Genomic DNA, 27,029 nt, shown 5'->3' with positions numbered 1-27,029 from the left:
CAGCTTCAATTTGATAGTGTTCCAGTTCTTTTGTCATTATTAAACTTGTTTAATCGGTATCCTGTGTGAGTTCCCTCTCCTTAGTCTCCTAATTGGATGAAATCTGTATATCAACCTGAAAATGCATTTTTTGTTTAATAAAGAGCTGGAGAGACATGGAGACTCCTGTTACTGAACAAACACTAGCAATGGGTACTATCGGAATATATGTACTAGTAGCAACAATCTACACAGTTATTTGCTAAATACAATATAAAACGAAACAAAAAACAAAAGGACAGGGAACCAAACAGACTAGTAGGATGGATTTGGTTTTCCCACGTTGCTCCTTTGCCTAACAAAATTAGGCAAATATTGACACTACACAATACAATACAATAGGCTCTATGCACAGCAGCCATATTATCACTTCCTTCACAGGTGTTACCAATGATGTTATGAGGTGTTATTCCATTTAGTCCAGCACAGTGGTTTCCACAACCCCCATAACTCTGAGAGTGTACAAATGGAACCAAATGGACCCGTAATTTGTACACTCAGAGAGTTACACACCTGTAAGGGGCCATTTGGAAGCCCATGAGGGTCCCTGGACCCCGACTGTAGACCCACTGGTGTAGCAGTGTTTCCAGTGAGCCAACATGCACAATATCAGCACCCTGACTCTGTTTGACCAGAATGGAACAGAGCCTTCATTAGTATCATTGGTAACGCCTGTGAATGTCTTCATAATATGGCTGCTGTGAATAGAGCCTATTCTCCAGAGACAAATGCATCTTGTACCTGACTACTGCTCATACACAAATGCAATCCCTGATAACACCATGCTTGCTGTTGACTCACCACTGACCACAACGATGTGCTTCAAAAGCCACACAGGTCTTCCTGGTTCAGCTTGTGGACACAAAGCTTCAGTAGAAATCGGCTTTCTGGACGAGAGGGATATGAGTTGAATATTTGCCAGGGTATTGGATGATCAAGAAGGCTTCACAACTGTGATACACATCTGATGGTGAGTACTCCACTACTGTTAATCTGGCTGACTTTTGAAATAAGGAAACTATTTGATTTTAAGAAAGCACACCAAGGAGACTTGTTTTGATCATTCTGTAACACTTGCTATGCATCCCATGTCTATAATGCATTGTAAGGTAGTGTAAATGTATTGTAATCTGCTTATAACACTGTATAATTATCGTTATAAGCATTCATAAGTACTCACAATGTAATCATAATACATTAAAAAGCTATTTATAATCACTTACTAGGTAAAGTATACATGTCAATTCATAATTGCTGGACAATCACTTTTTATTTTGTCCAGGATCATAGTGTATTATAATTCTCATCGTTGCAATACATTCTAATATTTATAATAAATCATTATAACCACTGCTATAATTCATTATAGTGTGATTATAAGTCACTTTAAGTGGTTTAAATCAAGAGACCAAACAAAACGTTTATGCCAACCCTTCAGGAATGTCATTACTTTACTTAAAGACCTGGAACGCATCTGTGTCACTTTAGATTTCTTTGGCTATTGAAAAATAGCAGATATACAAGCTCATAGCGCGGCACCGAGTGCCGCGCTATGAGCTTGTAAATCTGCTATTTTTTTAAAATCGTGAAACATTTTTTAAAAATTTTTTTTCAAAAAAATGTTAGGATTTAGAAAGCATTTTTAAGAATCGCCTCAGGTCTTAATGGGTTAAAGCACCCAATGACCACTTATGGTGACTTAGAATCCCACTGTAATGCATGATCATCGTTGTGTTATGAAGTCAGGTGAGGGGAGCAGCTGGATGTGATGGAGAGCCCCTGCAATGTGTCAGACCTCCTGTCCCAGACCCAGATTGATTCCAACGTCTTCTACCTGATCAAAGTGGTCAGCCACTGCGTGAGCTTCAGCCTCAACACCATGCTCAGCATCCCTCTGCTGATGGCCGTCACCCAGTCCCCATCGCTCCTCACACACACACGATTTCTCCTGCTCACGCACCTCCTCTGCTGCGACGACCTCCAGGTAAGTACTCGCCAAGGGGCAAGGCTTGGATATTTACGATGAGGCCAACACGGAAGCTTATGAATGGCCAGAGTGGCGCTGTTTTACCCTGCGCCGACCTGAAGTGTCAGAAAGAATTTATTTTAGCGCAAGTGAATGGGTTTTTGACAAACTTTAGACTAGATTTTCTTACCGTAATAAAAATTGTCATAAATTCTATATGCTTCCAGTCGCTAGTTTAAAGTCTCCTTTCAATCATCATGATATGCGTTTTGCTAAATTATGGTCCCATTTATTCTAAAATTGACAATAAAGCAGGCTATGCTCCAGAAGGGGCGGGATGATTTGATTGACAACCTACACAACCAATAGCATTCATTCCCCGCCCCCGCTCTTGATTGACAAGCTACCCAACCAATAGCATTTTTGGGGGTGTTTTCCGGTTCGCTGGTCACGTGTCTGGTCTCAACCAATAGCGTTTGAGTTCCGGACGTGGCCAACTGTATATATTAACGATGGAGGAATGCATGTTCCTGAACTATCGGCTTCATTTTCGTTCTGTAGAAAGCAGGGGAGTGGCTTTGTCCATTCTTTTTTACAGTCTATGGTACTCGCGCACGCACGCACGCGCACACACACACACACACACACACACACACACACACACACACACACACACACACACACACACACACACACACACACGCGTGCATTCCCGCATCATAACTATTATGGCTGCCACCATATAACACATCACACAATGATTAGAAATCATCATTAGAGTATACAAAATGTCATTAAGATTATGATCTGGAATGATAACACATAGTTTCTTTATATTATTACATTGATTTTTTATTTAGAATTTTCTTTTGATGACACATCTCCCAATACATTTTCTTCAGCTGTGAAAAAACAGAGGAACCGGGCACTCAATAATAAAAGGAGGAAAAGGCCTTTATTGTGTTATTTCATGTTTTATCCCGATTCCCGTTTGATCCAGGAGCACCTCTGATACTTTTAACTAGGCTACTTGTTCCTCTGTGAGCACCTGGTTGTGTTGTTTCTTCTCTGGTTCTTTCAGCTGTTGGTGTGGACAGTGGAGTCTGTGCTTCTGTTGTCCCAGCAGGGTCTTCCTGTAGTCCAGTGTATCGTCTTCTCTGCTGCTTCAGGAACCCTCAACCTGGTTTGTTAAAATGATGCAAAATCCTTTGCAAAATCTTATATAACATGATATCACATGTAATTATAATATGTCTCATTACAATCAATTTTACAGCCCTATCGATGCCAGGTTTGGGTCTGATGCCAATTCATATTTTGGAGAGTAATAGACCACCGATTACCGATGTTTTGACCGATATTTTGTCAAAAAGTGCAATATTTTCTATTCGAACGGAAAAACATTAACGTTTCTATTTCAGAACATCTAACTTAAAAGTGACGTTTAACATTTACTCCAGTTTTAGCATCACTACATTGGCTCCCGGTTGTTTTTAGGACTGATTTTAAAATTCTTCTACTTGTTTATAAAGCTCTCAATGGTCTGGCACCCTCCTACCTCTATGACCTCCTCCCTAAATACGTTCCAAACCGTCCCCTCAGGTCTTCTAGTGCAGGCCTACTTGAAGTGCCTGAAATGTCATAAAAAACACGGTGAAGCAGCATTCTGCTTCTACGGTCCGACGGCTTGGAATAAACTCCCATTACACATAAGACAGGCACCCTCTGTGGACAGTTTTAAAGCACAGCTCAAGACATATTTCTTCACTTCTCTTCTAAATCTCTGTGTTGTTATTCATGTCTTTACCGTTTTGCTCACTGCCTCACTGCCTGTTATGTATTGTTTTTGCCACTGTTTTATTGTGTATTTTATACATTTTATCTTTGTTTTGTTCTGTAAAGCACTTTGCGCTGCATTTATGTCATGAAAGGTGCTATATAAATGAAGTTTATTATTATTATTATTATTATTTAACTTTAATTTTGTTTTAGTTAAGAATGTCCTCATTATGAACACTGATTCATTAGGTCTTTAAAAGCCTGACATTTTCATTTCGTTTCACTCCATCATTCAGTCTGAAAGCCCTCTCAGTGCAGTCGTTTTCTGAGATGGGGGCGTGGCCAAAGTGGGACTCTTTGGCTCTATGCACAGCAGCCATATTATCACTTCCTTCACAGGTGTTACCAATGATACTAATGAAGGCTCTGTTCCATTTAGTGTAGCACAGTGGTTTCCACGACCCCCACAACTCTGAGAGTGTACAAATGGAACCAAATGGACCATTACGGGTCCATTTGGTTCCATTTGTACACTCTCAGAGTTACACACCTGTAAGGGGCCATTTGGAAGCCCATGAGGGTCCCTGGACCCCAACTGTAGACCCACTGGTGTAACTGGAGTGTTTCCAGTGAGCCAACATGCACAATATCAGCACCCCGACTCTGTTTGACCAGAATGGAACAGAACCTTCATTAGTATCATTGGTAACACCTGCGAATGTCTTCATAATATGGCTGCTGTGAATAGAGCCTATTGGTTCATACTGGATCATCCCCATCCCCCATTGGGCCGGTTAGATTTTCAACCGAGAAAACCCCGCCTCTCGACAGCGTCACCAGACCTAGGCCAGGCTAGCATTCATTCAGGGGCTGGAGCCAGGCCTTTAATACAGTGTATATGTATTTCTTGGTCTATAGATAGAGCTCCTGTTGAGCACGCTGCTGGCTGTGGATCGCTGCATGGCCATCAAGTGTCCACTGCGCTACGAGCTCCTCCCGTGCACCCGGTGGAAGGGAGCGGTACTGGCGGTGGTCTGGACCTTGTCCGCTCTGATCGGCAGCCTGGCGCTGTGCTTGGGCCTGAACGCGCTCCACGTCCACACCAACCTTCCTCGCTGCCGCACGCTCATCCTCGCACCCTGCCTGACGCCCGCCTCCCCCCTGCTCCTTTTCTGTCAGGTGGGCAAGTGTGGTGGAAAGTAACTAAGTGCATTTACTACAGTACTGTACTTAAAGCAGCACTATGTAACTTTCCTCTTCTACCCCGGATTTGAACCCGGTTTCCTGCGCAAGTGCAGATTTTTTTTTTTACCATTGAGCTAATAGAGCCGGCCTGCTTGCTCGGGGGATAAATTGAATCTTGACCATCAGGTAAACATTTGTGTCAGATCCTGTGTCTAGGTGAGACATGACCTTTGACACGATGTAAATGTCTCAATAGAAGAGCAGGGAGACAAAATGCAACCACCCCAATTGTATAAGTTAACATACTCTATCTACCATACAGATTGGACAAAATTACATTTTATTCATTAAAAAATAGTGAGGCTTTTAATTGCAATTTTGAGTCACCATTACTTTGCAGATTTAGATTATTGTTAGAAAGCATACGTTAACCACTTAAGCCCTATGTCTTACTTCGGCTGTTCGAAAATAGCGGATCTACAAGCTCACAATGCATCGCATCGTGATGCGTTTATGAGCTTATAGATCAGCAATTCTTTTTAAAGGTTTCTAAAAGTTTGAAAACAATTTGTGCTTTTACTTTTGGTATTGTAAGTATATTCTGATGCCAATATGTACTTTTACCCAAGTAAAATGTATACAATACAGGACTTTTAGTATTTTTATAGTGGTATTCGTCTGTCGGGCGGAATGTCCAAAACTGTAACTTTTCAGGATTCAAATTCAAAAACGACAAAATTAGCAACTTTTGATGCTTTTGTGTGACGCTCTAGTATGATCAAGTAGGGCATCCATTTACGAAAAAACACAAAAAGTTAAAATATGGAGATGAGAAGTTTCTGCCCGACAGCAACGTTATGTAAATAATCTGAGTGTACTTCTTCCACCACTGGCCAGGTGGGAACCGGAGTGTTACTCCCCACCTGTTACCTGACCATCCTGGGCTGTTTCTTCATGGTGTTTTGGGACACCAGGAGCGGCGCCGGCGGAGGCTCGCTCCGGACCAAGCGGGCAGGGGTCACTCTGACTCTCCAGGCCACTCAGATGGTCTTCTACTCGGTCCCTCTGGTCATGGAGAGCTACCTGATCCCCCGCTACATGCACTGCGACGCCCTGGACATCGTGGCCGTCGTCGCCTACAACCTGGGAATATCGCTCATCCCACTGGTGTACGGGTACCGCTCACGAGAGCTGCAGCAGAGGATATTACAGACAGCCAGCTGCATGAAGAGGAACCGTGCCGTACACAACAGGAGCTAGATATAGGCTCTATTCACAGCAGCCATATTATGAAGACATTCACAGGTGTTACCAATGATACTAATGAAGGCTCTGTTCCATTCTGGTCAAACAGAGTCAGGGTGCTGATATTGTGCATGTTGGCTCACTGGAAACACTCTGTTACGCCAGTGGGTCTACAGTTGGGGTCCAGGGACCCTCATGGACTTCCAAATGGCCCCTTACAGGTGTGTAACTCTGAGAGTGTACAAATGGAACCATTTGTACACTCTCAGAGTTATGGGGGTCGTGGAAACCACTGTGCTAGACTAAATGGAACGCCTTCATTAGTATCATTGGTAACACCTGTGAAGGAAGTGATAATATGGCTGCTGTGCATAGAGCCTATCACTACTATTCTATTTCTACCGACCCCACTTTGAGAACCAATGTTGATATACGACGCAGGGATTTGTATTTATGGGGCTGTTATTATATACTGTGCCTTGCCTTCGGAATGCAAAGCCCATGCTTGCATCCCCCCAGACAGCTGGAATACATACCTTTATTGCTTTAAGAATGACAATACTGTCTTTGTGTGTGGGAGCAGTCTGTCTGTCTGTCTGCACATGTTCAATGTTTTTCAAGGTTTATGTAGCTGAGTCAATGTGATGGCACAAAATCAATTTCAGCCACTGAGCAAATAATGTCTGATATCTACTTATATAATCGGCAAGTCACTTCCGCGTGCCGCTGACGCTATAGCCACAGCTCTGTAATCGAGTAAACACAACGCCGACACACCACATCTCGCCAACACAGTAGCCACGGCGGACGCGCTGAATTTACGGGTGGCGTAGGGCACCTCTCATTGCTCACGACACAGTTTCCACGTCGCAACATATTTAATTATACTCACCACATTTCGGACAAAACGGAAGGGGAAACAGCTTCGCACCGTTTACCGTGCGCACCACCGAGGCAAAACAACACGCCGCCGCCATTGGGATGCCAGGTTGGCATGCCAGGTTTTCTAAAAACAAGCGCCAGAAACAAGCAACCACCTTCATGAAAAAAAAAACACCACCGAAGGGGTCCGTCATCTTCCATGGGGGTCCCCGCGCGTCCCGACACTCCACAGGGGGTCCGCGGACCAGCAGGGGGTCCGCGGACCCCCAGGAACATAAAAAATATAATTTCTTCTAATTTTTTTTTATTTATTTTTTTACTTTTGCACATTTTAATCCGACGATTTGGGTACCCCAATATACACGCGCCCGCGCTGGGCCCCGTGCGCGGCTGGGGTCGAGGGGGGCGTAGCCCCCCGAGCCTCTAGTAACTGATAATGTAGCTTCAGGGTTATATGAGATTCTTACATAATAATAAAGATGATCACAATGACACACACAAAACTGCTTATTTGTTTGATTATTTAATTGTACTTTAAATATTCATGTATAATATATGTACTAATACGGTATATCTGCACGTGCAGTTACCACGTTTTGTACAAAACATTGAAGAATAGTGTGGAGAAAACATGCTACTGTAGATACACAAAGAAGGTACAAATATCCAATACAAACAGGTCAGAGACATTTGTCAGCCTCTCTGATTGTGACGCTCAAGGATCAATCCTTGAAGAGAATCAGGCACAAACACAAGAGCAGCACTGAGGTCACACACACACACACACACACACACACACACACACACACACACACACACACACACTTATGAGGATATCTAGCAGGCTAGCAACACCACAATTTAGCTAACAGCAGCAACCTTTTAAATGTCATCCTTTTTAAAAATGATGCAATATCTTGCAGACAAAATGCACAACAGTGGAGCTGTAAACATAAACCCTTTTAACATTACAGATGGAACACCAAAGGATAATTTATACTTCATTGTATGACCCTATCCACAAGAGTTTCTGGACAGAAGAGTCATGCAAAGGTGTATAATTTAGCCTTTACAATATGGCACAGAGATAAGCTCAATTCGACACCAGCATAAAGCAAAACATTGTTATTATTGTAGTGTAAATTGTTACCATATTCAGGCAGGCACTGTCTTAAATAAATGTACAACTTGACAACAAAGGGCACGAGAATACTCACTTTTTCCAAATATGGAATGTATTTTTTCTTTTTTAGATATGCAGCATTACTAAAATACAAGTAAACAGCTACCTTGCATTGCAGTGTGAAGGTGAGACTGCTTCACACTGCTGCGTTTCTGTAATACATTAATACACAAATGAGAAGAATTATTTGGCATTTGACCAGATCCAAGTCGTCCGTCAACTACTTCCTTCCTTTCACTGTGATGATTGACAGCAGTGCTTTGAACTGAGAAACGACTGATAAGGAAAGATAATGATTTAACCCTGGTGCCCCTATTTTGGGCATGTTTGGGTTGGAAAATTCTCCAAAATAGTCTGATATACTTAGTAATATGCTTAATAAAATACACGACGTACGCCAGTGTAGCACAGCGAAAATAGCCGATCTACAATAGATCGGCCATTTTCGCAGGACGTTCGTCCCAGAATGGGGGCATTAGGGCTCATGTGGTTCAGTGGTATAGGACCTGCAGAAGCTGACCCTCACATCACACTGTGTCTCAGTACAAACTGGTCTTCTTCATAATGCGCAGAAACTCCTGCTGACTCACTTCCCCGTCTCCGTCTCTGTCTGCTTCCTCGATCATTTCCTGTGAATGGACAGAATAAACAGGTGTTGTGAGGCAACTGAGAGGAGCAGGCAGCCAGCAAAAATGTGTATTTTGTTTCCGTCTCTCCATATTCTAACCTTTTGTAAGTTACTGCCCTACTTCATCAAACTACAGCATCACAAAAACCATCAAAAGTAGCAAATCCACAAACTCAAAATGCGTCACGAAGCGAGGCGTTTCGATCTTGTAGATCTGCTACTTTTGCAATTTTTGTAATTGAATCCTGAAAAGTAACAGTTTTGGACATATGAGGTTTCCACCCGACAGAGAAGATTTGACAATTTTAGCTTTATTTAGACCAGTGTTTGGGGGTATGTGAGAGAAAGGGTTAAATGGAAGAATTTATTTTACTTTTATGTTTATGATAAAACATTGACAAACTTTGTCTGAATCTGCTGAGCTGTAAAGTATTAAACCAAATTAAATCAAAAACTTGACTAGCACAACTGTTGTTGGATAGAAAGCAATACTTATTTGCACGTTATTTGAACATATTGACCAAAACATATTGATCAAAACAGGACTTAGTGAAATGCTATGGCCACCATTAACATATATCTGCTCAGGAAGCACTATTTGCAACTCTTTCACTCCATTTCTTATTTGCAATGTTTAATTCTTCAAAAGGTGGGTTGTCCTTCATTCATAGCATCATGTGCTAGCTGTGGTTTTCTCTTGTTGTTCTTTAAGTAAAATGTTGTAGTCCGTATTCAGAAATCAGGGAAAGGGGTACTTTTCCTGGGTTTGAGAACCACTGACTTAGAGCAGTGGTTCTCAAGCATTTTCATGTCAAGGACTCCAAATTGATACACGTTGTGTGTTTGTACGCACTTTTCACTTAAATTTATAGAATAGAACCTGTAACCATGTGACTATAATAGCCGAGGAGATAAATTATACCAAGCTAGAAAAGTGTGCTCCTCCGGGCGCAGGTCTCCGCCAGGACGGGTCAACAACACACTCCTAGCCTGTTTACAACCCGGGCAGCAAGCACTGATTTTAAACGTGTGTGCGTTCATTTGTACCTGCAGCTCCTCGTCTGTGAGGTTCTCTCCCAGCTCCTTGGCGACTCTCTTCAGGTTCCTGAAGGAGATCTTCCCAGTCTCGTCGTCGTCGAACAGGCGGAACGCTTTCAGGATCTCCTCTTTGGAGTCCTTCTCAGCCTGAATTGAGAGAGCACACTTTTTACATTCATTCACGTTCAGCAGATTCACATTCACCTGCTGTTAACGTTGCGAAAAATAGCAAGCACTGCCGAAAGGGAATGTGATGACTCCGCAACCACTGTTCAGATTATTAAAGTTATTCTCGTCAGCTCAGACATCAGTGTATGTCTGTGACTGTTATGGTTACAGGTAATGTGACAGCGGTCGCCTAAAGGTTGTGGCCGAAAGGTTCCCGGTACTTCCGTTTAAACACTCAACCAGCTAGGTCTTGCCCAGCGCGAGTGGGATGTAGCAGACTGAGTAGTACTACGGTTGGACTGGGATGTAACATTGTAGTACTGTGGTTATACTGGGATGTACTCTCTCAAGACAGATTCAGAGCTCCGCTGCTGAATCTGTCGGCAACTCCCATTACAACGTGTAGAGTTGTTGTTATTAGGAATGAAAACAAAGGAGCACCACCGGAAGAGGAGGGCTGAAGGAGCCGACATCCGACGGGCCGACATCCGGTCTCTACACAGGGAATATATATATATATATATATATATATATATATATATATATATTTATTTATTTTTTTGCAGATGGGTTCCGAGATTGACTCACTTGAAAAAGAGATAAAAAATCTCAAGGTGATTTACCCTGGTTAAATAAAAGGATAAAGGATTCAAAGAAAGAACAACCATCCATTAATGTACACCTACCATCTTCTGTGTCATGACAGTAAGGAAGTCAGCGAATGAGATCTTTCCTGTCCCGTCCTTATCCACTTCACTGATCATTTTCTTGATCTCTTCTTTCTTTGGTTCGAACCCCAGGGCTCGCATTGCAACCTGTACAGCACCAGACATGTACATTAGACCGACACAGATTGATCTGGTCTGCAGGAATACCTGTAGATCCATCCGGCCTCCATCTAACAGCAGATTGTGACCTAGAGTGTGGGTTTCTTTTACCTTGAGCTCCTTAACGTCGATGTGTCCGGAGCCGTCGGTGTCAAACAGCTCAAAGGCCTCCCTGATCTCCTGCTTCAGCTCCTCTGTCAGCTCTGGTTTGGGGCTGGTCTTCTTCCTAGGAGGCGGTACTGGGCCCTGCAAGGACGGCCTCTTTGCAATGGTCGCCTAGAGAGCACAGAAGAACAAGTGAAATAGCAGTGGTGGATTAAGACCTGAGGCGATTCGTAAAAAAAAATCTAAATCCTAACAGTTTTTTGAAAAACATATAAAAAATATTTTTTCACGATTTTTCAAAAATAGCAGATCTACAAGCTCGTAGCGCGGCACTCGGTGCCGCACTACCGCACTACGCAGTGGTGGTTGATCATTTTTTTTAGATATCTTTTTTTTTCTTCTTTTTTTATCGCTCGATTTTGTAACCCCTTTTTTCACCCGGTGCCAATTTGCTAAGTGATCCTGGGCACTACACTCCCCCCACCAGCCTAGGGAGGCCAGGGCCGAGCTCATGCCTCCTTCAATGCATGAGAGCCAACTGACCTTCTTGTCACCCGACGGGGGAGTTTCCCTGGTTGGACGTAGCGCGTGGAAGGAACACGTTATTCCAACCAGTTCCCTTCCCCTCCATCAGGCGCCCCGGCTGACCAGGGGGAGGCAGTATAGTGACCAGGATTACTACATGTTTTTGTGAGGGTATTAACTACACTAGGAGACACGGGGAGAACATGCAAACTCCACACAGAGTAGGCCCTTTCGCCAACCCCACCAAGGGTATGGGCGCTGATGACGCGGAGGAGAAGACACGCCCCCAGCGCCCACAGCGTCCCCGGCGGGAATCGAACCCAGGACCTGCTAGCTGTGAGGCGACAGCGCTACCGACTGCGCCACGTGCCCCCTTTTTTTAAAATATATATCTTATTGTACTTTTACTTTTGGTGCTGTAATACATTTTGATGCCAATATATCTGTACTTTTACTCAAGTACATTCTAGAATACAAGACTTTTACTTAGTAGTATTTCTACACAGTGGTATTGCTACTTTTACATAAGTAAGCAAGCACTTTACTTGTTAATAGAAGGGATGTGTGCACCACAGCTGCACTGGTGAAAGAGAACAGATGAGATGACATGAGCCACGTGATCTGAGCAGATGGGATGAGTAAGAGAGGCTGCAGCCATGGAATAAGACATTTACCTTGTCTGTACTAGTGTTTCTGTTTACCACAGCCAACTGGTTATTATACAGCGATCTGTCTGTATAGGCGTAATAACATGCTTATATGCACCTGGCCCTAAAGAAAGCAGGCCTATTAAACCTGTCATTCAAGTGATCATAAACAATTTCACTCACCATTATTTACGTAGCTAGATGTAAAGGGAGATGATGATATTGATGAAACGGTTTCTCCCTTTTTCATCGGTTGAACGCGTAAATATACAGATCAACAAAATAATGTCTTTTTCTTTTCTTCCCTGGAACCTCTTAAAACTGGCTCTCCAGCGACGCCTTTACAAATGCCACGAAATTAAACGTTTTGCAGCTCATAGCAAACTGGGACAGGTTCTTCTTATTGATCAAATCCACGCACCCGCCTACCCGCCGCTATGAGCTGTGGTGCTGGAGGTGCGTTCGCTTTGAGAATCCTTGACGCCCGGGCATAGACCTGATACATGATAGTCACGGATGGAACTGCAAACTAGTGTTTGCACACCTTCCCTTTTTGGTCCGTACATCTACATAAAAGTTCAAATTTAAAATATAAAGTGCTTACCCCATGGCCACGGATGTTAAAATGATGTACGGGTTCTCAAAGGTAGCCGTATATTCTGTATTTTCAATAAAGAGCATTTTAATCGGATTGGTGGCCATTTTCTCATAAAGTTATAATGTACTACAGTGCAATACACCTCCCACCCAATAGGGTTGCGAAAGCATTTGTCGAAAATACGAAGAGAAAATGGCCACCAATCGGATTAAAATGCTTTTTATTGAACAATACGGAAGATACGGGTATTTCTGAGGGTCCGTACATAATTTTAACATCCGTGCCCATGGGGTAAGCACTTTATACTTTACATTTGAACGTTAATGTAGATGTACGGGCCAAAAAGGAAGAAAATGCCTTGATAATGATACCATGAACATGAAAAAGGATATATATTTCAGTTTAATTTTCAAATATGCATTTTCAATTCAAATTAGTCACATATGCTTCCACATACAGGTACACGAGGCGGAGCAAATCAAAGCCACAAGAAAACGGGCACAAAAGTGATTGGTGGTGTGAAGTCACGGGATCACAGAGTGTTTTGAAGAACATTCACTCTGTGTGGTTTGGTTTGCAGATCCGGTCCAGAGAGGATACGGAAACGGTCTTGTTTGCGTGCATGTGTTGTCGTGGAAATGACCGGATATAGAAAGCGGGCTTTAAACCGGATATGAGTAGTGAACAGTAAATGTAAACCACAAAACCACCAGGCTTTCCCGATGTACTGGTGATGAGCAGTGTTGCCAGATTATGTGAGAGAAACAAGCAAGCAACCAGGTTTAGGAAAACCAGCCCAAAAGAAGCGACTATGGGCCACCACATGAGCACTTTAACATATACATTAGCTATTTGAAAATAGCAGATCTACAAGCTCACAACGCGTCGCATAGATCGGCTATTTGAAAATACAATATTGCGGGGAAATTATAATAAGCAGATCTGGCAACCCTGGTGACGAGGTTAAAAAAAGAACAGATCTATGAACTATCAACGTGTCGCGATGGGACGCGTTGTCAGTTTATAGATCTTCTTTCTTCTTCTTTTTGGCAAGCACCCCCTCACCTCCATGGTAGCTGTAGTATACAACCCTCGTAGACGTATTTATGATTCTGACGTTTTCAATCTATGAGAGTTGTAGGGTTCACGCCCCATGGACACAGGGACGTTCTGCACTATACCCCGTAGACACTCCAAACATGTAAAAATTGTAAATAAAGGTGCTTAACCTCAAGCCCCAAATGTTAACTGTCTCTACGTGGTAGTAGTTTAATATAATAATCCATATCTTTCAATAAAGAAGTGTTTTAATGCCGTCTGTGGCCGATTCTGTCGGAAGTTCCCAATGGGCGGTAGTGAAGGGGCGCATCCGGTGAAGCCCGGAATTACACTAAATGTAAAGAGGAAGTAAACGAGGGTGAAAAAATGGCGTTTGGCCACAGACGGCATTAAAACACTTCTTTATTGAAAAATATGGATTATTACATTAAACTACTACCGCGTAGAGACATTTAACATTTGGGACTTGGGGGTAAGCACCTTTATTTTCAATTTGTACACGTTTGGAGTGTCTACGGGGTATAGTGCAGGGAGTCCATGTCTCCATGAGGGGTGAACCCTACAGCTCTCGTAGATTGAAAACGTCAGAATCATAAATACGTCTACGATGGTCTACAGCTACCTCCATGGCATTCAAATACTGAGAAGAGCCCATGATTAATTTATAAACTCTAATTTTACGTAGGTAGACAGTTATAAAATATAAATGTATGTATTTAAAAACAAGAATAAGATAGTATAAATAATATTTACATTCATCTCAACGAAAACCATTGTTGCCCTGACAACCAGGCAGCCAATCACAGTGAGTGCGACGGACGCACCGTCCTTCGGGTGTATGGGATTTTCAATCCCGCAACAACACTAGGGGCGTGGTTACAACACAGTAAGGGGGTGGGGGAATGGCGAGCGTGACACCTCCGATTGGTCCGACTGGTGGCGTTCCATGACGTATGCCTCTCACGATTGGCTGCGCCCAAGTGGGCGGGCTGCAGCTCGTCCAATGGTAGAACGTCCTGCACTCAGCTGATACCCTGCTCATTGGACTGTGCGCGGGTTCGGTTTCATTACATGGTGTTGTGGTCTGGCAGCAGGTAAAATATTCATGTTTTACATTTACTATTGGGATTTTAAGCTAAAGTGTGGAATATTATTAATGTGAGCTTTGCACATTGTAATGAATGAGCACCATTTTAGCATTCAGTGCTACGTGTTGTTCAAAAATAAATGCAGTGGTGGGAAAAGTACTCGCATGTTTTACTTAAGTAATATAGTATCAATACTGCGATGCAGAGATACTCCGTTACAACTGTAAAAGTCCCGGAATTCAAAATTCCGGGACCAAAGTATTGGTATCAAAATGTAATTAAAGTACCAAAAGTAGAAAGTACTCATTATGCAGAATGTCACATTTCACAATTTTCAAATGTACAAAAATATTTTGGAAATTGCAGATTTATAAGCTACAGCTTGTAGATATGCTATTTTCAAATGGCTGACATGTATATAGGGCTGAAGTGGTTACTCTATGTTTTGTAACAATAACCACAATCTACAAAGTAACTAGTTACTAAAGTTTTCAAATAATTGTAGAGGAGTAAAAGTACAGTCTGAGATGTAGAGTAAAAGTAAAAATACGTACAGTACTTGAGTACATGTACTTAGTTACTTTACACCACTGCATCTTGTCAACTGACTGCAAGTTTGTCTCTCTCCAGTGCGACCATCAGTTCACGTGTTGACCACCTTTGACGTGTGAATCATCACCATGACCACGCGTGTTCGACCGGTGAGATATACAGCATTATTTATCTACTTGCGTCATCACGGTAATGTGTATGTAACAGTTTAACAAGCTACGGTGTTTAAAACCCTCTCCACATCTCTCTGGCTCGCACTCTGTGTGTGTGTGTGTGTGTGTGTGTGTGTGTGTGTGTGTGTGTGTGTGTCTGTCTGTCTGTCTGTCTGTCTGTCTGTCTGTCTGTCTGTCTGTCTGTCTTTGTGTCTCTGTGTGTGTGTGTGTGTGTGTGTGTGTGTGTGTGTGTGTCTGTCTGTCTGTCTGTCTGTCTGTCTCTCTCTCTTTGTGTCTGTCTGTCTGTCTCTCTCTCTATCTCTGTCTGTGTGTCTGTGTTGAATATTTAATGGACCGCATTTGGCGCGACGTCTACAAAACCTATTCAGTCAACCAATTCATCTCTCTCTCTCTCTCTCATACATAGGGTAGTAAAAGGTGTGCAGTCGTTGGTGGCTCAGGGTTCCTGGGCAGACACCTGGTGGAGAAGGTGTTGGAGCGCGGTTACTCCGTGTCCATCTTTGACATCCGACAAAGCTACGATCTGCCCGGTGTCACCTTCTACCGGGGGGACCTGTGTGACAAACAGGTGGGTCACCTCCCCTTTGTCTCCTGGTGAGCCACAAGGCCACTGGCAGTGAAACTTGAATGTGAACGCGTGTGTGTGTTAGGCCTGTGACAATTGTGACATAATTGCCTAATCGCAATTATTTGAGATAATCACAATCATTTTGCATGATCGTCATAATCGTTTCCACGTTGAAAGATGTTCATACATCCTCAAAGATATTGGAAATAGCAACGTGTCGCATTGTAGAACTGCTATTTCCACTATTAATGTTGTTTTAAAGGAGGAGTTCACCCAAAAAATGACTTATTTTCTATCAATTGCACACCCCATGAAGCCTTCAATTCAGGGATTTATTTTTGTTTTTGTGGCATTCCTAAGCCAATAATTTGATGACTGGGTGTATTTCGGTAGGAGACACAAATAATCTACTTTGTGTCTCCTACCGGATACATTAGCCGGTAGGAGACGGGAATCAAATTATTAGCTTAGGAATGCCACAAAAACAAAAAGAAATCCATGGATTCAAGGCTTCATGGGGTGTGCAATTGATAGACAATAAGTCATTTTTTGGGTGAACTACTCCTTTAAAGTATAAAGTTATTAAGTATGTCAGTAATTTCTTTGTATATTTAGGTCATTTGTCATATCTGCCATGTGTAACTTCAAAGCCTAAACGCCAAAACAGAAATGTAATTTTTACGTTAATCGCAATTATTTGTGTGACAATTAATCGTCATGTAAAATGTCATATACGTGACTGTGTGTGTGTGCGTGTGTGTCTCGCAGGCTCTGCTGCCAGCTCTAAAGGAGGTGTCTCTGGTGTTTCACTGTGCCTCCCCGGCTCCTGCCAGCGACGACCGGGCTCTGTTCCACCGGGTGAACATCCAGGGAACTCGCACTGTGATTGAGGCCTGCAGAGAGGCCGGAGTACAGGTGGGACCACATTGTTGCTGTCGGGCGTTTGTATGTCCAAAACTAGCCTGCTTGGCAGGCTGGGTCACTACAATAACAGATAAATATCGGCTATACTGCCGTCAGTGATTGAATGTCAACTTATTTGCTGATATGCTGATGGCAGTCAGCGAGGCAAATATCGACCGATACAGATATATGGGTGCATCCCTATCCGAAACTGTTACTTTTCAGGAAACGGAAAAAGAGCCTGTGTACCAATGGATCCAATGTACAGTAGTTATTATTCAGTCAACTGCTCTTGTTAACACCTTTCGTTGGTTCAATATTGTACAACCCACAGCCACGCGTAACCATTTTAACTTTCACTTTAACCCAATAAGACCTGAGGCGATTCTTTAAAAAAATCTAAATCTGAAGTTTAAAAAAAACAAAAAAAACAATTTAAAATCACGATTTTTCAAAAATAGCAAATCTACAAGCTCATAGCGCGGCACTCGGTGCCGCGCTATGAGCTTGTATATCTGCTATTTTTGAATAGCCAAAGAAATCTAAAGTGACAGATGCGTTCCAGGTCTTAATGGGTTAAAAACCTTGTATAAAATAGAAAAAAATAGCCGATCTGCAAGCTCACAACGCATCGCATCGCGACGCAATTGTGAGCTTGTAGATATGCCATTTTGGCTGCTTTTGCGTGGCACTCTTGTAGGACAAAGTCCAAAAAATTTAAATAATGCGATATGAGGTTTCTGTCAGGCAGCAAAGATATGCAAATTAGACATTTTTTACTGCTTCAGTCAAATTTCTGACAGTAGAGCCCTTTAGAAGATGATTAGGTCTGACTCTTGCAAACTTTGATTTCACAATCTCATTCCCTAGCTGGCCTGCCAACACCCCATGCTTTTTATCACCCTTTGACACCATTTATTTTCGTAAGCAGAAACAGTCATGTGCAGCAACAGCAGAGCAAGATGTTTCAAAACAGTTTAACAAAATCAGACTTAAAGGGCAGCTTTGGGGTTTTTTTTACAACAAGGGTTATTTTTATTAGTTTGTAATGATAATAATTAAAAGACGATTTTTGCAAAACATTTGTTTTGATTATTATAAGGCAACTGATAGGACTGATGCCTGAGACTTGTTTCAGCAGGTACCCAACAACACTGTTCAAACCCTCCCTAAACCACCGTGACCAAAGCTCCTCACATACACATGCTAGACTCTTCTCCCTCTTGGCTGCCAAGCTGGGGAACAAACTCCACATTACAGTCAGAACTACAGACTCACCTGAAGTCTCACATGTTCACACTCCACCTCACCCCCTAGCACTCAACTCTTCAGACTCCACCTCACCCCCTAGCACTCACCTCTTCAGACTCCACCTCACCCCCTAGCACTCACCTCTTCAGACTCCACCTCACCCCCTAGCACTCACCTCTTCAGACTCCAACTCACCCCCTAGCACTCACCTCTTCAGACTCCACCTCACCCCCTAGCACTCACCTCTTCAGACTCCAACTCACCCCCTAGCACTCACCTCTTCAGACTCCACCTCACCCCTTAGCACTCACCTCTTCAGACTCCACCTCACCCCCTAGCACTCACCTCTTCAGACTCCACCTCACCCCCTAGCACTCACCTCTTCAGACTCCAACTCACCCCCTAGCACTCACCTCTTCAGACTCCAACTCACCCCCTAGCACTCACCTCTTCAGACTCCACCTCACCCCCTAGCACTCACCTCTTCAGACTCCACCTCACCCCCTAGCACTCACCTCTTCAGACTCCACCTCACCCCCTAGCACTCACCTCTTCAGACTCCACCTCACCCCCTAGCACTCACCTCTTCAGACTCCACCTCACCCCCTAGCACTCACCTCTTCAGACTCCACCTCACCCCCTAGCACTCACCTCTTCAGACTCCACCTCACCCCCTAGCACTCACCTCTTCAGACTCCACCTCACCCCCTAGCACTCACCTCTTCAGACTCCACCTCACCCCCTAGCACTCACCTCTTCAGACTCCAACTCACCCCCTAGCACTCACCTCTTCAGACTCCACCTCACCCCCTAGCACTCACCTCTTCAGACTCCACCTCACCCCCTAGCACTCACCTCTTCAGACTCCACCTCACCCCCTAGCACTCACCTCTTCAGACTCTACCTCACCCCCTAGCACTCACCTCTTCAGACTCCACCTCACCCCCTAGCACTCACCTCTTCAGACTCCACCTCACCCCCTAGCACTCACCTCTTCAGACTCCACCTCACCCCCTAGCACTCCTTTCTCCTTTTACCCCTTCTTGTAACCTTTTGACAGATGCTAGTTTATCATGCAAATAGTTATGTGTTCACCTGTTTTTGTTATTTAAATTATTTTCTTGACCAAATTCTGTCTAATGTAATTGTAACATACAGTATATCTTTTTTTGTTGTTGCCAGAAACTGGTATTGACCAGTAGTGCCAGTGTGGTCTTTGAGGGGACAGACATTAAAAACGGGAGAGAGGACCTCCCCTATGCCAAGAAGCCCATCGACTACTACACAGAGACCAAGATTGAACAGGAGAAGGTAAGATTCTCCCGAGACTTGGATTTATGGTGAAATCCCACTTTATTGCACATTAGCTTACTGGCGTTCAACAGTTAATCAAAGCAATCGATTCAATCATTATAAAAAATAATTACGAGGTAACACCCTGTGAGCTTTGTAGATCGGCTAGTTTGGCGCAACACCACTGTACAATGAAATATAAGCTTAAGTGCGTGGTTAATCAGACTAATTAATTTTAAAAAACGATTAACATTACTTTTGCGCCGATTTGTTTCTCGATTATTTGATGAATTGATAAAGTAATCAATTGAATACTCGCTAAGAAAAGAAAGCGATAGTTGGAGCCCAACTTACTGTACTATAGTTCTTTATGCAGTGATAAATGATGTATTTCTGTTCTTGGGCGTTAGTTGGTTCTGGAGGCCTGTGACAAGGACCAGGGTCTCCTTACGGTGGCCATCCGACCTCATGGCATCTTTGGCCCCCGGGACCCCCAGCTGGTGCCTATTTTAGTGGACACGGCTCGCAGGGGCAAGATGAAGTTCATTATCGGGTGAGTCAGCAAGTCCAACATGTAGGAGAGAGATGGAGGTTTAATCAGACGGGACACAAAGTGGAAGATGAAAGGCAAAAGTCCACAATATGAAAAATGGAGAGGGAGGAAAGTCACTGTATAATGCAAAAAGCCCAACAACAATTATTTATCCAAGACTTCAAACGTGTGCCCTTTGCAATGTTTTCCAGGCTTTTATTATAATTCTCACGTATTTTTCCCTTTGTTGCTGTGTGAAGCACTCAGTGCTATACAAATAAAGTGTAGTATTATTTTTTGAAGGGTTTTAATAAATGTTTGCTGCTGATAGATCTAAAAAATATTGTAAACAATAATATTAAGGAACGTGGAACCAAATAGGAGCAACACGCAGACTGAGATTCAATCAAATTGGTTTATTCCAGAGGAAGCTTTCCGACAGTGGCCCAAGGGTCGTACGTATCTAAACCCTTCGAATTTAGGTAAGGCGTTACATCATCATTCTTGGACACGTCGACAAGAATCCAGATGACTGTACTTCATGATGTGACTAATGCTTGTTAGCTGGGAACAGAAAGTGGACAGTCCAAAAGATACAGATAGCAAGTTACAACATGACAAGAGGATGGGATGAGCAGTAACTGGCATACCTATCTGCCATGAGTCATTATTAACCCATTAAGACCTGAGGCGATTCTTAAAAATGTTTTCTAAATCCTAACAGTTTTTTGGAGAAAAAAAAAAAAACATTCTTCAAGATTTTTCAAAAATAGCAGATATACAAGCTCATAGCGCGGCGCCAAAGAAATCTAAAGTGACACAGATGCGTTCCAGGTCTCAATGGGTGAAACAGTATCTCCAGGATTTGAATATGTCAGCACACAAATGTCAGTAAAAGGGCAATTTGATTACAACATAACGGTATACAAAAAGGATAGTTAAAATACATTTTCATCCAGCAATTACGTGACAATTCTTTAATAACTCTTTAAATACAGTTGCATTACATACAGAGGCTTCTCTCTTCTAGTTTCTGCATTTTAGGTATTATTAGACACTGGTATAATTGCATTACAGTATTTATCAGATTCCGTGGTCATTGGTGTTCACTCTTTTATTTGTGTCTTTCTAGTGATGGGACCAACCTGGTGGATTTCACCTTCGTGGAGAACGTCGTTCATGGTCATATCTTGGCTGCTGAGCGCCTGAGGCCAGACTCGCCCATATGTGGCAAGGTGAGAGAGACTGGAATTAACCAGAGAGGCATCCATCCCTCTGCAGCTCCTGTGTGCATACCTGCCAAAACTCCTGCTACAACGGGAACTCTCCCCCTTTGTAATCGTGTTTCCGGCTGTGCTCACAATTTAAAATTTCTCCCATTAATCTCCCTATTTCGCGTGGTATGCACGTGCAAACATCCCTGCCTGACGTGCGTTGCTTGTCACTGCTCAATACAAAGCCACTCTGCTCAGTTTGCTGCTGAAAAGTGAATGTGGATGAAACAGTTCCCAAATAATATACTTCTACATTTCAGTTCACTGGATGCAAGAGCTTCCCCTTTCTAACTCTAAAATGTCATAAAAATATATATATATATATTTTAAAATGTTAAAATCTTTTCACAAAATAACCAATCTTCAAGTTTACAGTGGGTCGCATTGTGCCGAGTTGCTAGCTTGTAGATTGGCATTTTTTTAAAATAGCTGAAGTATAACATTAGTCTGTGGTGTAATTTTATAATTTTATATGGGGCCAGGGTTGTGCTGATACTAGTGATGCACGATATTGAAATATTGGCCGATGTCATCCGATTACAGATTAATTTCATGGTCAAATCGACTGATGCGACACAAGACATTGCAACACGAGTTTCCAGTACACCTGTTACACAGTAACTGATTCTGGGTGCAGTTGCAGACTTCTAAAAAAGTGCATTCTTATTATTAGATTTATTAGGCCTTATATTTATATTAGGCACATATTTATCTTTTTTAAATATTTTTATTTAGAGTAGCCAATTATTTTTTTGACCTTTTTCTCCCCAATTTAGTCGTTATGCCAATTCATTCCTCCCCAAACACATTTCTGTGTTGTCACTGCTGTTGTATCCTACTGACTCACCTGCCAGTGAGGAGCCCCCACCAGGAGGACATAGAGCCTTCGTCCTACTCCTCCCGCCCAACACTCCCCGCTGACAGGTGCCGCCCCCAGCCCGTAGGAGTACGCGCAATGACCAATATCACCCTCCTCCCCGCCCGGGCCTCCACATATTAGTTCAAACAACTTAAAGTTCTTCAACTTAAAAGTTCCCAGAAATGACTGCTTTGAATCTGCAGCCTTCATCATCACAAAAGGCCTTTTTAGCTTCACATTCAAACATAAATATTATAAGATAAAATACTGGCTAAAACCGCGACATTATTTTGATATCGGTTCGATACCGATATTGCCTTTTTAAGCCGATATGATGACCGATTAATCGTAGGATCCCTAGCTGATACCCCCCAGACAATCTCCCTCTTTTTCACCGTCTAATGTCGACAGGCTGACAACGTTGACCGGTTTTAGAAAAGCTCGGTCCAGGGAAAGGCCTCTTCACTGACTGCAGCGGTGTAAAGTAACTAAGTACATTTACTCAAGCACTGTACTGTACTGTATTTTTTACTTTACTGGAGTATTTCCAATTGTCTTTACTTTTACTATTAATTCCGGACTTTTACTTGTAACAGAGGACTTCTACATTGCAGTATCGATACTTTTATTTAAGTAAAACATTTGAGTACTTCTTCCACCACTGACTGACTGTCTCTTTGTCCCTGTCCGTGTCTCTCCACAGCCGTACCACATCACTAACGACGAGCCCGTACGGTTCTGGGACTTCATGTCCGAGATCCTGGTGGGTCTGGGGTACGCCGCGCCCCGCTATCACCTCCCCTACGCGCTGGTGTACGGACTGGCTCTCCTCCTGTGGCTGCTGGCCCTCACACTGCGCCCCCTGGTGGCGTTCAAACCCACCTTCACCCCGATGAGAGTGGCGCTGGCCGGCACGCACCACTACTACAGCTGTGCGCGCGCCAAGGAGGACATGGGCTACGCGCCCGTGGTCAGCCTGAAGGAAGGCATCGCCCGCACGGTGGACAGCTACCCTCATCTGCGACGGGGAGCTTGACGATGGGATCGGAGCGTGGAGGTGGAATAGGCTCTATGCACAGCAGTCATATTGGAAAGAAATTGGGCCTCATCTTACTTCCTTCACAGGTGTTACCAATGTTACTAATGAAGGCTCTGTTCCATTCTGGTCAGGGTGCTGATATCGTGCATGTTGGCTCACTAGAAACACTCCATTTTGGTTCCCAAATGGCCCCTTATGGTGGGTGTGTGACCCACCTTATGGGGGTCCTTGAAAATAAGACAACCACTATGCCACACTAAATGGAACAGAGCCTTAATTAGTATCAATTGGTAACACCTGTGAAGGAAGTATGGAAGGGGCCCAATTCATTCCCAATATGGCTGCTGTGCATAGAGCCTATTGTGGTTCTCATACGTTTTCATGTTAAGAGCCCCCCCATCTGAAAATATTTTGTGCCAGGGACCCCCGTAGGAGGAAATTATTTTTGTACATTTTTATTTTATTTTATTTTTTATAGCTTTATTTGGAGAGGGACAGTGAAAGTACGCTGACAGGAAACGGGGAGAGAGATGGGGGAAGACACGCAGCAAAGGTCGTCGGGAACGGGACGCGAACCCGCGACACGCTGTCAGTTAAGGGATTTCAACCGAGGGTGCCTGGACCGCGACGCCACGGCCCAGGCCATTTTTGTACATTTTCGAAGGTTTTCGTAAATAACAGATCTACCACGCGTTGCGCGCTTGTAGATATGCTATTTTCGGGTGTAAAAAAGGGTTAAAGTGGTTAACCCATCAAGACCTGAAGAAGCATCTGTGTCATTTTTAGATTTGAGCTTAAAAGCATCATTTTATACTCGGTGCCGCGCTATGAGCTTGTTGATCTGCTATTTTTGAAAAATCGTGAAAATGTGTGCAAATCTTTGAATATATATATATATTCTTTTAAAGCAAACATTAACTCAAATCTTTGCTTCTGGAGGTCCCTGGAACAAAATATTTTGAGATGGGGGTCCGCGGCCAAATTCATATAATGTTGGGGGTCCTTGACATGAAAAAGTTTGAAAACCACTGATATAGATACATACGTTTTTCAGAAAACCGTCATTTTGCAGAATCGGAACCTCAGGCATCAATGGGTTAAACTGATTTTGATGCTATATTAGCTGAAACCCCCATAAGGACCCCCCCCCGCCCCGGGGGTCCCCGGACCCCGCGTTGAAAACACCTGAAGTGGAAAATCAAACGATGAAGGGTCTTATCGAGTCATGTGCAAATTATGGACATTACTGTAATGGTTTGCCGGTGCGGAGGGAGGGCGTAATGGGCTGCAGTTCACGTTTCAGGGGGACGGCTCAAGTTGAAGCACCGCTGGCAGGTTCACAAACCTTCACCGCTGGTGACAGACGCTGATGGCTTTTAAAAGCTTTTTACATGGACCTGTGAAGTGAATGCGAGTCACCTCGTATTGCCCCACACTCCCACCTCTCACCAGCAGATGGCAGCAGACATTTCCCGGGTTTCAGTCAGTTGACTTGGAAAGCCTGGACATAAGGTTAAAAGGGAAAACAGCCAGACTTGTGTGAAGGTTCAAACAGAACTTACAACCAGATGGCATAAAGCAACCGATCTGTTCACCGCACTAACACATATCAGTAGATCGCTGTAATGTGCTGTACATTTAGATAGTGCTAGTAGGCCTCCTTTCAAACTGCATTAATACATTCCAGTGGAATATGTTCCTCTTGATACTGCTTTCATTAAAATATATACTATATTTCTGATGTGTGGCACCTACTGATTAATGAATATGGAAACCATATTTTATATTGCTCTAATATAGGCATTCCGCTGCTGTTGCGACATTGCAATGCACGCATCACTGAGAAGGCATGTGTCAGTTTATTTTCCTAGTGAAGCAGTTACAACACCGACCAACGTTTGGTTGGCAGTCAAACCACAATAATGGGATGGGCTGGGCAATCATAGTGCAATCACGTCTTCTCCACATTCCAGCTGACATATTGTTATAGTCATTGTTTTCTTTACATTTAACAATTACAAGTCAAAATAATCGTACCGACTGCAGTTGTCCAGGTTCAAAGAATGTGTGTGTGTGTGTGTGTTGGATGTTTCCGCCTGGGCTGGTTGATGCGTGCTTGTCATTCCGTGTGGTGGTGTGGTTTTGTGGGAAGGTGGGGGTTATGTTCAGATACCTTGCATTCCCTCCTCAACGTTAAGCCCAGCAGCACCCAAATGATTCACTGCTGGAGTCACAACCACTGGGCAAGGCCACCCGACTGGTTTGTGTGTGTGTGTGTGTGTGTGTGTGTGTGTGTGTGTGTGTGTGTGTGTGTGTGTGTGTGTGTGTGTGTGTGTGTGTGTGTGTGTGTGTGTGTGTGTGTGTGTACTATGTATTACTATACTTGTGAGGGCCAACTGGTGCCACAAGTATAGTGGAATTTGAGAAATAGCCATTGAGAGGACAGTTTTCCTGGTTGTCACAAAATAAATGGTTGTTTTATGTTTAAAACATTTTCTTTTACTTTACTTACTACAATTAGGGGTTAGTTGTTAGTCATGCCTGATTTATACTTAGGTAGCAGATCTACAAGCTCGAGCTTGTTTATGTCCTCACAAGTATAGTAATACACATCTCAGTGTGCGTGCGTGCGTGTGTGTGGTGGGAGGTGAAAGCAGACATGCCAACATGCAGAGTGAAACCTCTACTTGCCAGTTTCTTATTCCATCATCTCTCTGTCTCGGCCTGTGTCTCTCTCTCTCTCTCTCTCTCTCTCTCTCTCTCTCTAGCGTGCTATTTATCAGATTCTGTGTGGTCACTGGTATTAATCTCTGCCTCTACCTGTGTTTCTCCCTCTGTCGCTTTCTCCTCCGCGGCGCTGAGACAAATGAGCAGGTGTCACTGTGGGCTCAGAAGCGCGTTAATAATGAATGTTCTGGATTTGTTGCGACATCCATCCACACCTTTGTTCACATTTGAAAGGGCACTTGGCAAATGTAAGCACGACGGGTGTGAGATGATTTTTTTCCCCCTTTTCTTTTTGTTGAAAATGTGTATTAGGGTTGGTTCCACTCAGCTCAAACAGGGCATAATGTGTCCTATAGTGTGGAAAGATCTATTTACTGCTGTTTGGAATCCATTTTGGAGGAACGAGTGCAGGTTTACAGAGAAGACATTAATCTCTCGTTCATATAAACAGCTACAGTATCAACAGTCCCCCCCCCACCCACCACCCCCGCTTACATCTGCTTTTCAGCCCTTGAGCTTGTATTATGTGCCACACGGCCCACACGTGATCACATTTGCATACCGTGCTACAAAGAGTTCGGTGGCAGGTTTTGAAAGTAATTTATGACTGGCATTCAGCTAACCGACTAGCTGTAATCATCTTGGAAAGGCCACCATCACGACGCGACATGTCTTAATGACAGCAATTTACGGAGGATAGTTTATCCTTTCAAAAGAATGTGTAAACTGTTCACACAAAAACCGGTGCAATTAGTTTTTTGCCGCTGAGAGACACTATGGGGAAGTGGAAATGAATGTGATATTGCTTACACACCGGGTTTAGGTTGAAGTTAAATATATGAGCGTGTTATAGTTTGCTATGTGAGCACAGAAAAGGCTATTTGTCTTTGCTCTGT

At 43.3% G+C, this 27,029-nt stretch overlaps 3 protein-coding genes across 5 annotated transcripts; 2 read left to right on the top strand and 1 right to left on the bottom strand.

Annotated features, from left to right (window-relative positions):
- Positions 1-873: 873 nt before the first annotated feature.
- On the top strand, positions 874-7,428 carry LOC311065429 (uncharacterized protein). The gene is made up of 6 exons (XM_084085781.1): positions 874-1,009; positions 1,782-2,023; positions 3,087-3,188; positions 4,703-4,963; positions 5,867-6,276; positions 6,451-7,428. Exons 2-5 carry the CDS (start codon positions 1,808-1,810, stop codon positions 6,227-6,229), a joined length of 942 nt encoding a protein of 313 aa, XP_083941907.1. The 5' UTR covers positions 874-1,009; positions 1,782-1,807; the 3' UTR covers positions 6,230-6,276; positions 6,451-7,428.
- Positions 7,429-7,914: 486 nt separating this feature from the next.
- On the bottom strand, positions 7,915-14,711 carry cetn2 (centrin, EF-hand protein, 2). Of its 2 annotated transcripts, none has more exons than XM_084041562.1 (5): positions 14,628-14,711; positions 11,052-11,216; positions 10,800-10,928; positions 9,955-10,092; positions 7,915-8,908 (listed from the first exon to the last, which is right to left on the bottom strand). In XM_084041562.1, exons 1-5 carry the CDS (start codon positions 14,646-14,648, stop codon positions 8,819-8,821), a joined length of 543 nt encoding a protein of 180 aa, XP_083897688.1. In that variant the 5' UTR covers positions 14,649-14,711; the 3' UTR covers positions 7,915-8,818. The 2 variants fall into 2 exon arrangements, with proteins under 2 accessions (XP_083897688.1, XP_083897689.1); XM_084041563.1 differs by lacking the exon at positions 14,628-14,711 and adding an exon at positions 12,401-12,640.
- Positions 14,712-14,913: 202 nt separating this feature from the next.
- nsdhl (NAD(P) dependent 3-beta-hydroxysteroid dehydrogenase NSDHL) lies at positions 14,914-25,112 on the top strand. 2 transcript variants are annotated; one of them, XM_084086058.1, is made up of 9 exons: positions 14,914-14,968; positions 15,593-15,663; positions 16,094-16,255; positions 17,024-17,170; positions 19,592-19,720; positions 20,113-20,255; positions 21,367-21,469; positions 23,071-23,424; positions 23,763-25,112. In XM_084086058.1, exons 2-8 carry the CDS (start codon positions 15,643-15,645, stop codon positions 23,401-23,403), a joined length of 1,038 nt encoding a protein of 345 aa, XP_083942184.1. In that variant the 5' UTR covers positions 14,914-14,968; positions 15,593-15,642; the 3' UTR covers positions 23,404-23,424; positions 23,763-25,112. The 2 variants fall into 2 exon arrangements, with proteins under 2 accessions (XP_083942184.1, XP_083942183.1); XM_084086057.1 differs by having other exon boundaries at positions 23,071-25,112.
- The last annotated feature ends 1,917 nt before the right edge of the window (positions 25,113-27,029 follow it).

Source organism: Gymnoscopelus microlampas, assembly GCF_963454915.1.
Source record: "Gymnoscopelus microlampas genome assembly, chromosome: 18".
Taxonomy (NCBI): Eukaryota; Metazoa; Chordata; class Actinopteri; order Myctophiformes; family Myctophidae; genus Gymnoscopelus; species Gymnoscopelus microlampas.
Note: the sequence above shows the minus strand (reverse complement) of the source record. Positions and strands in the feature narration are given on the sequence as shown.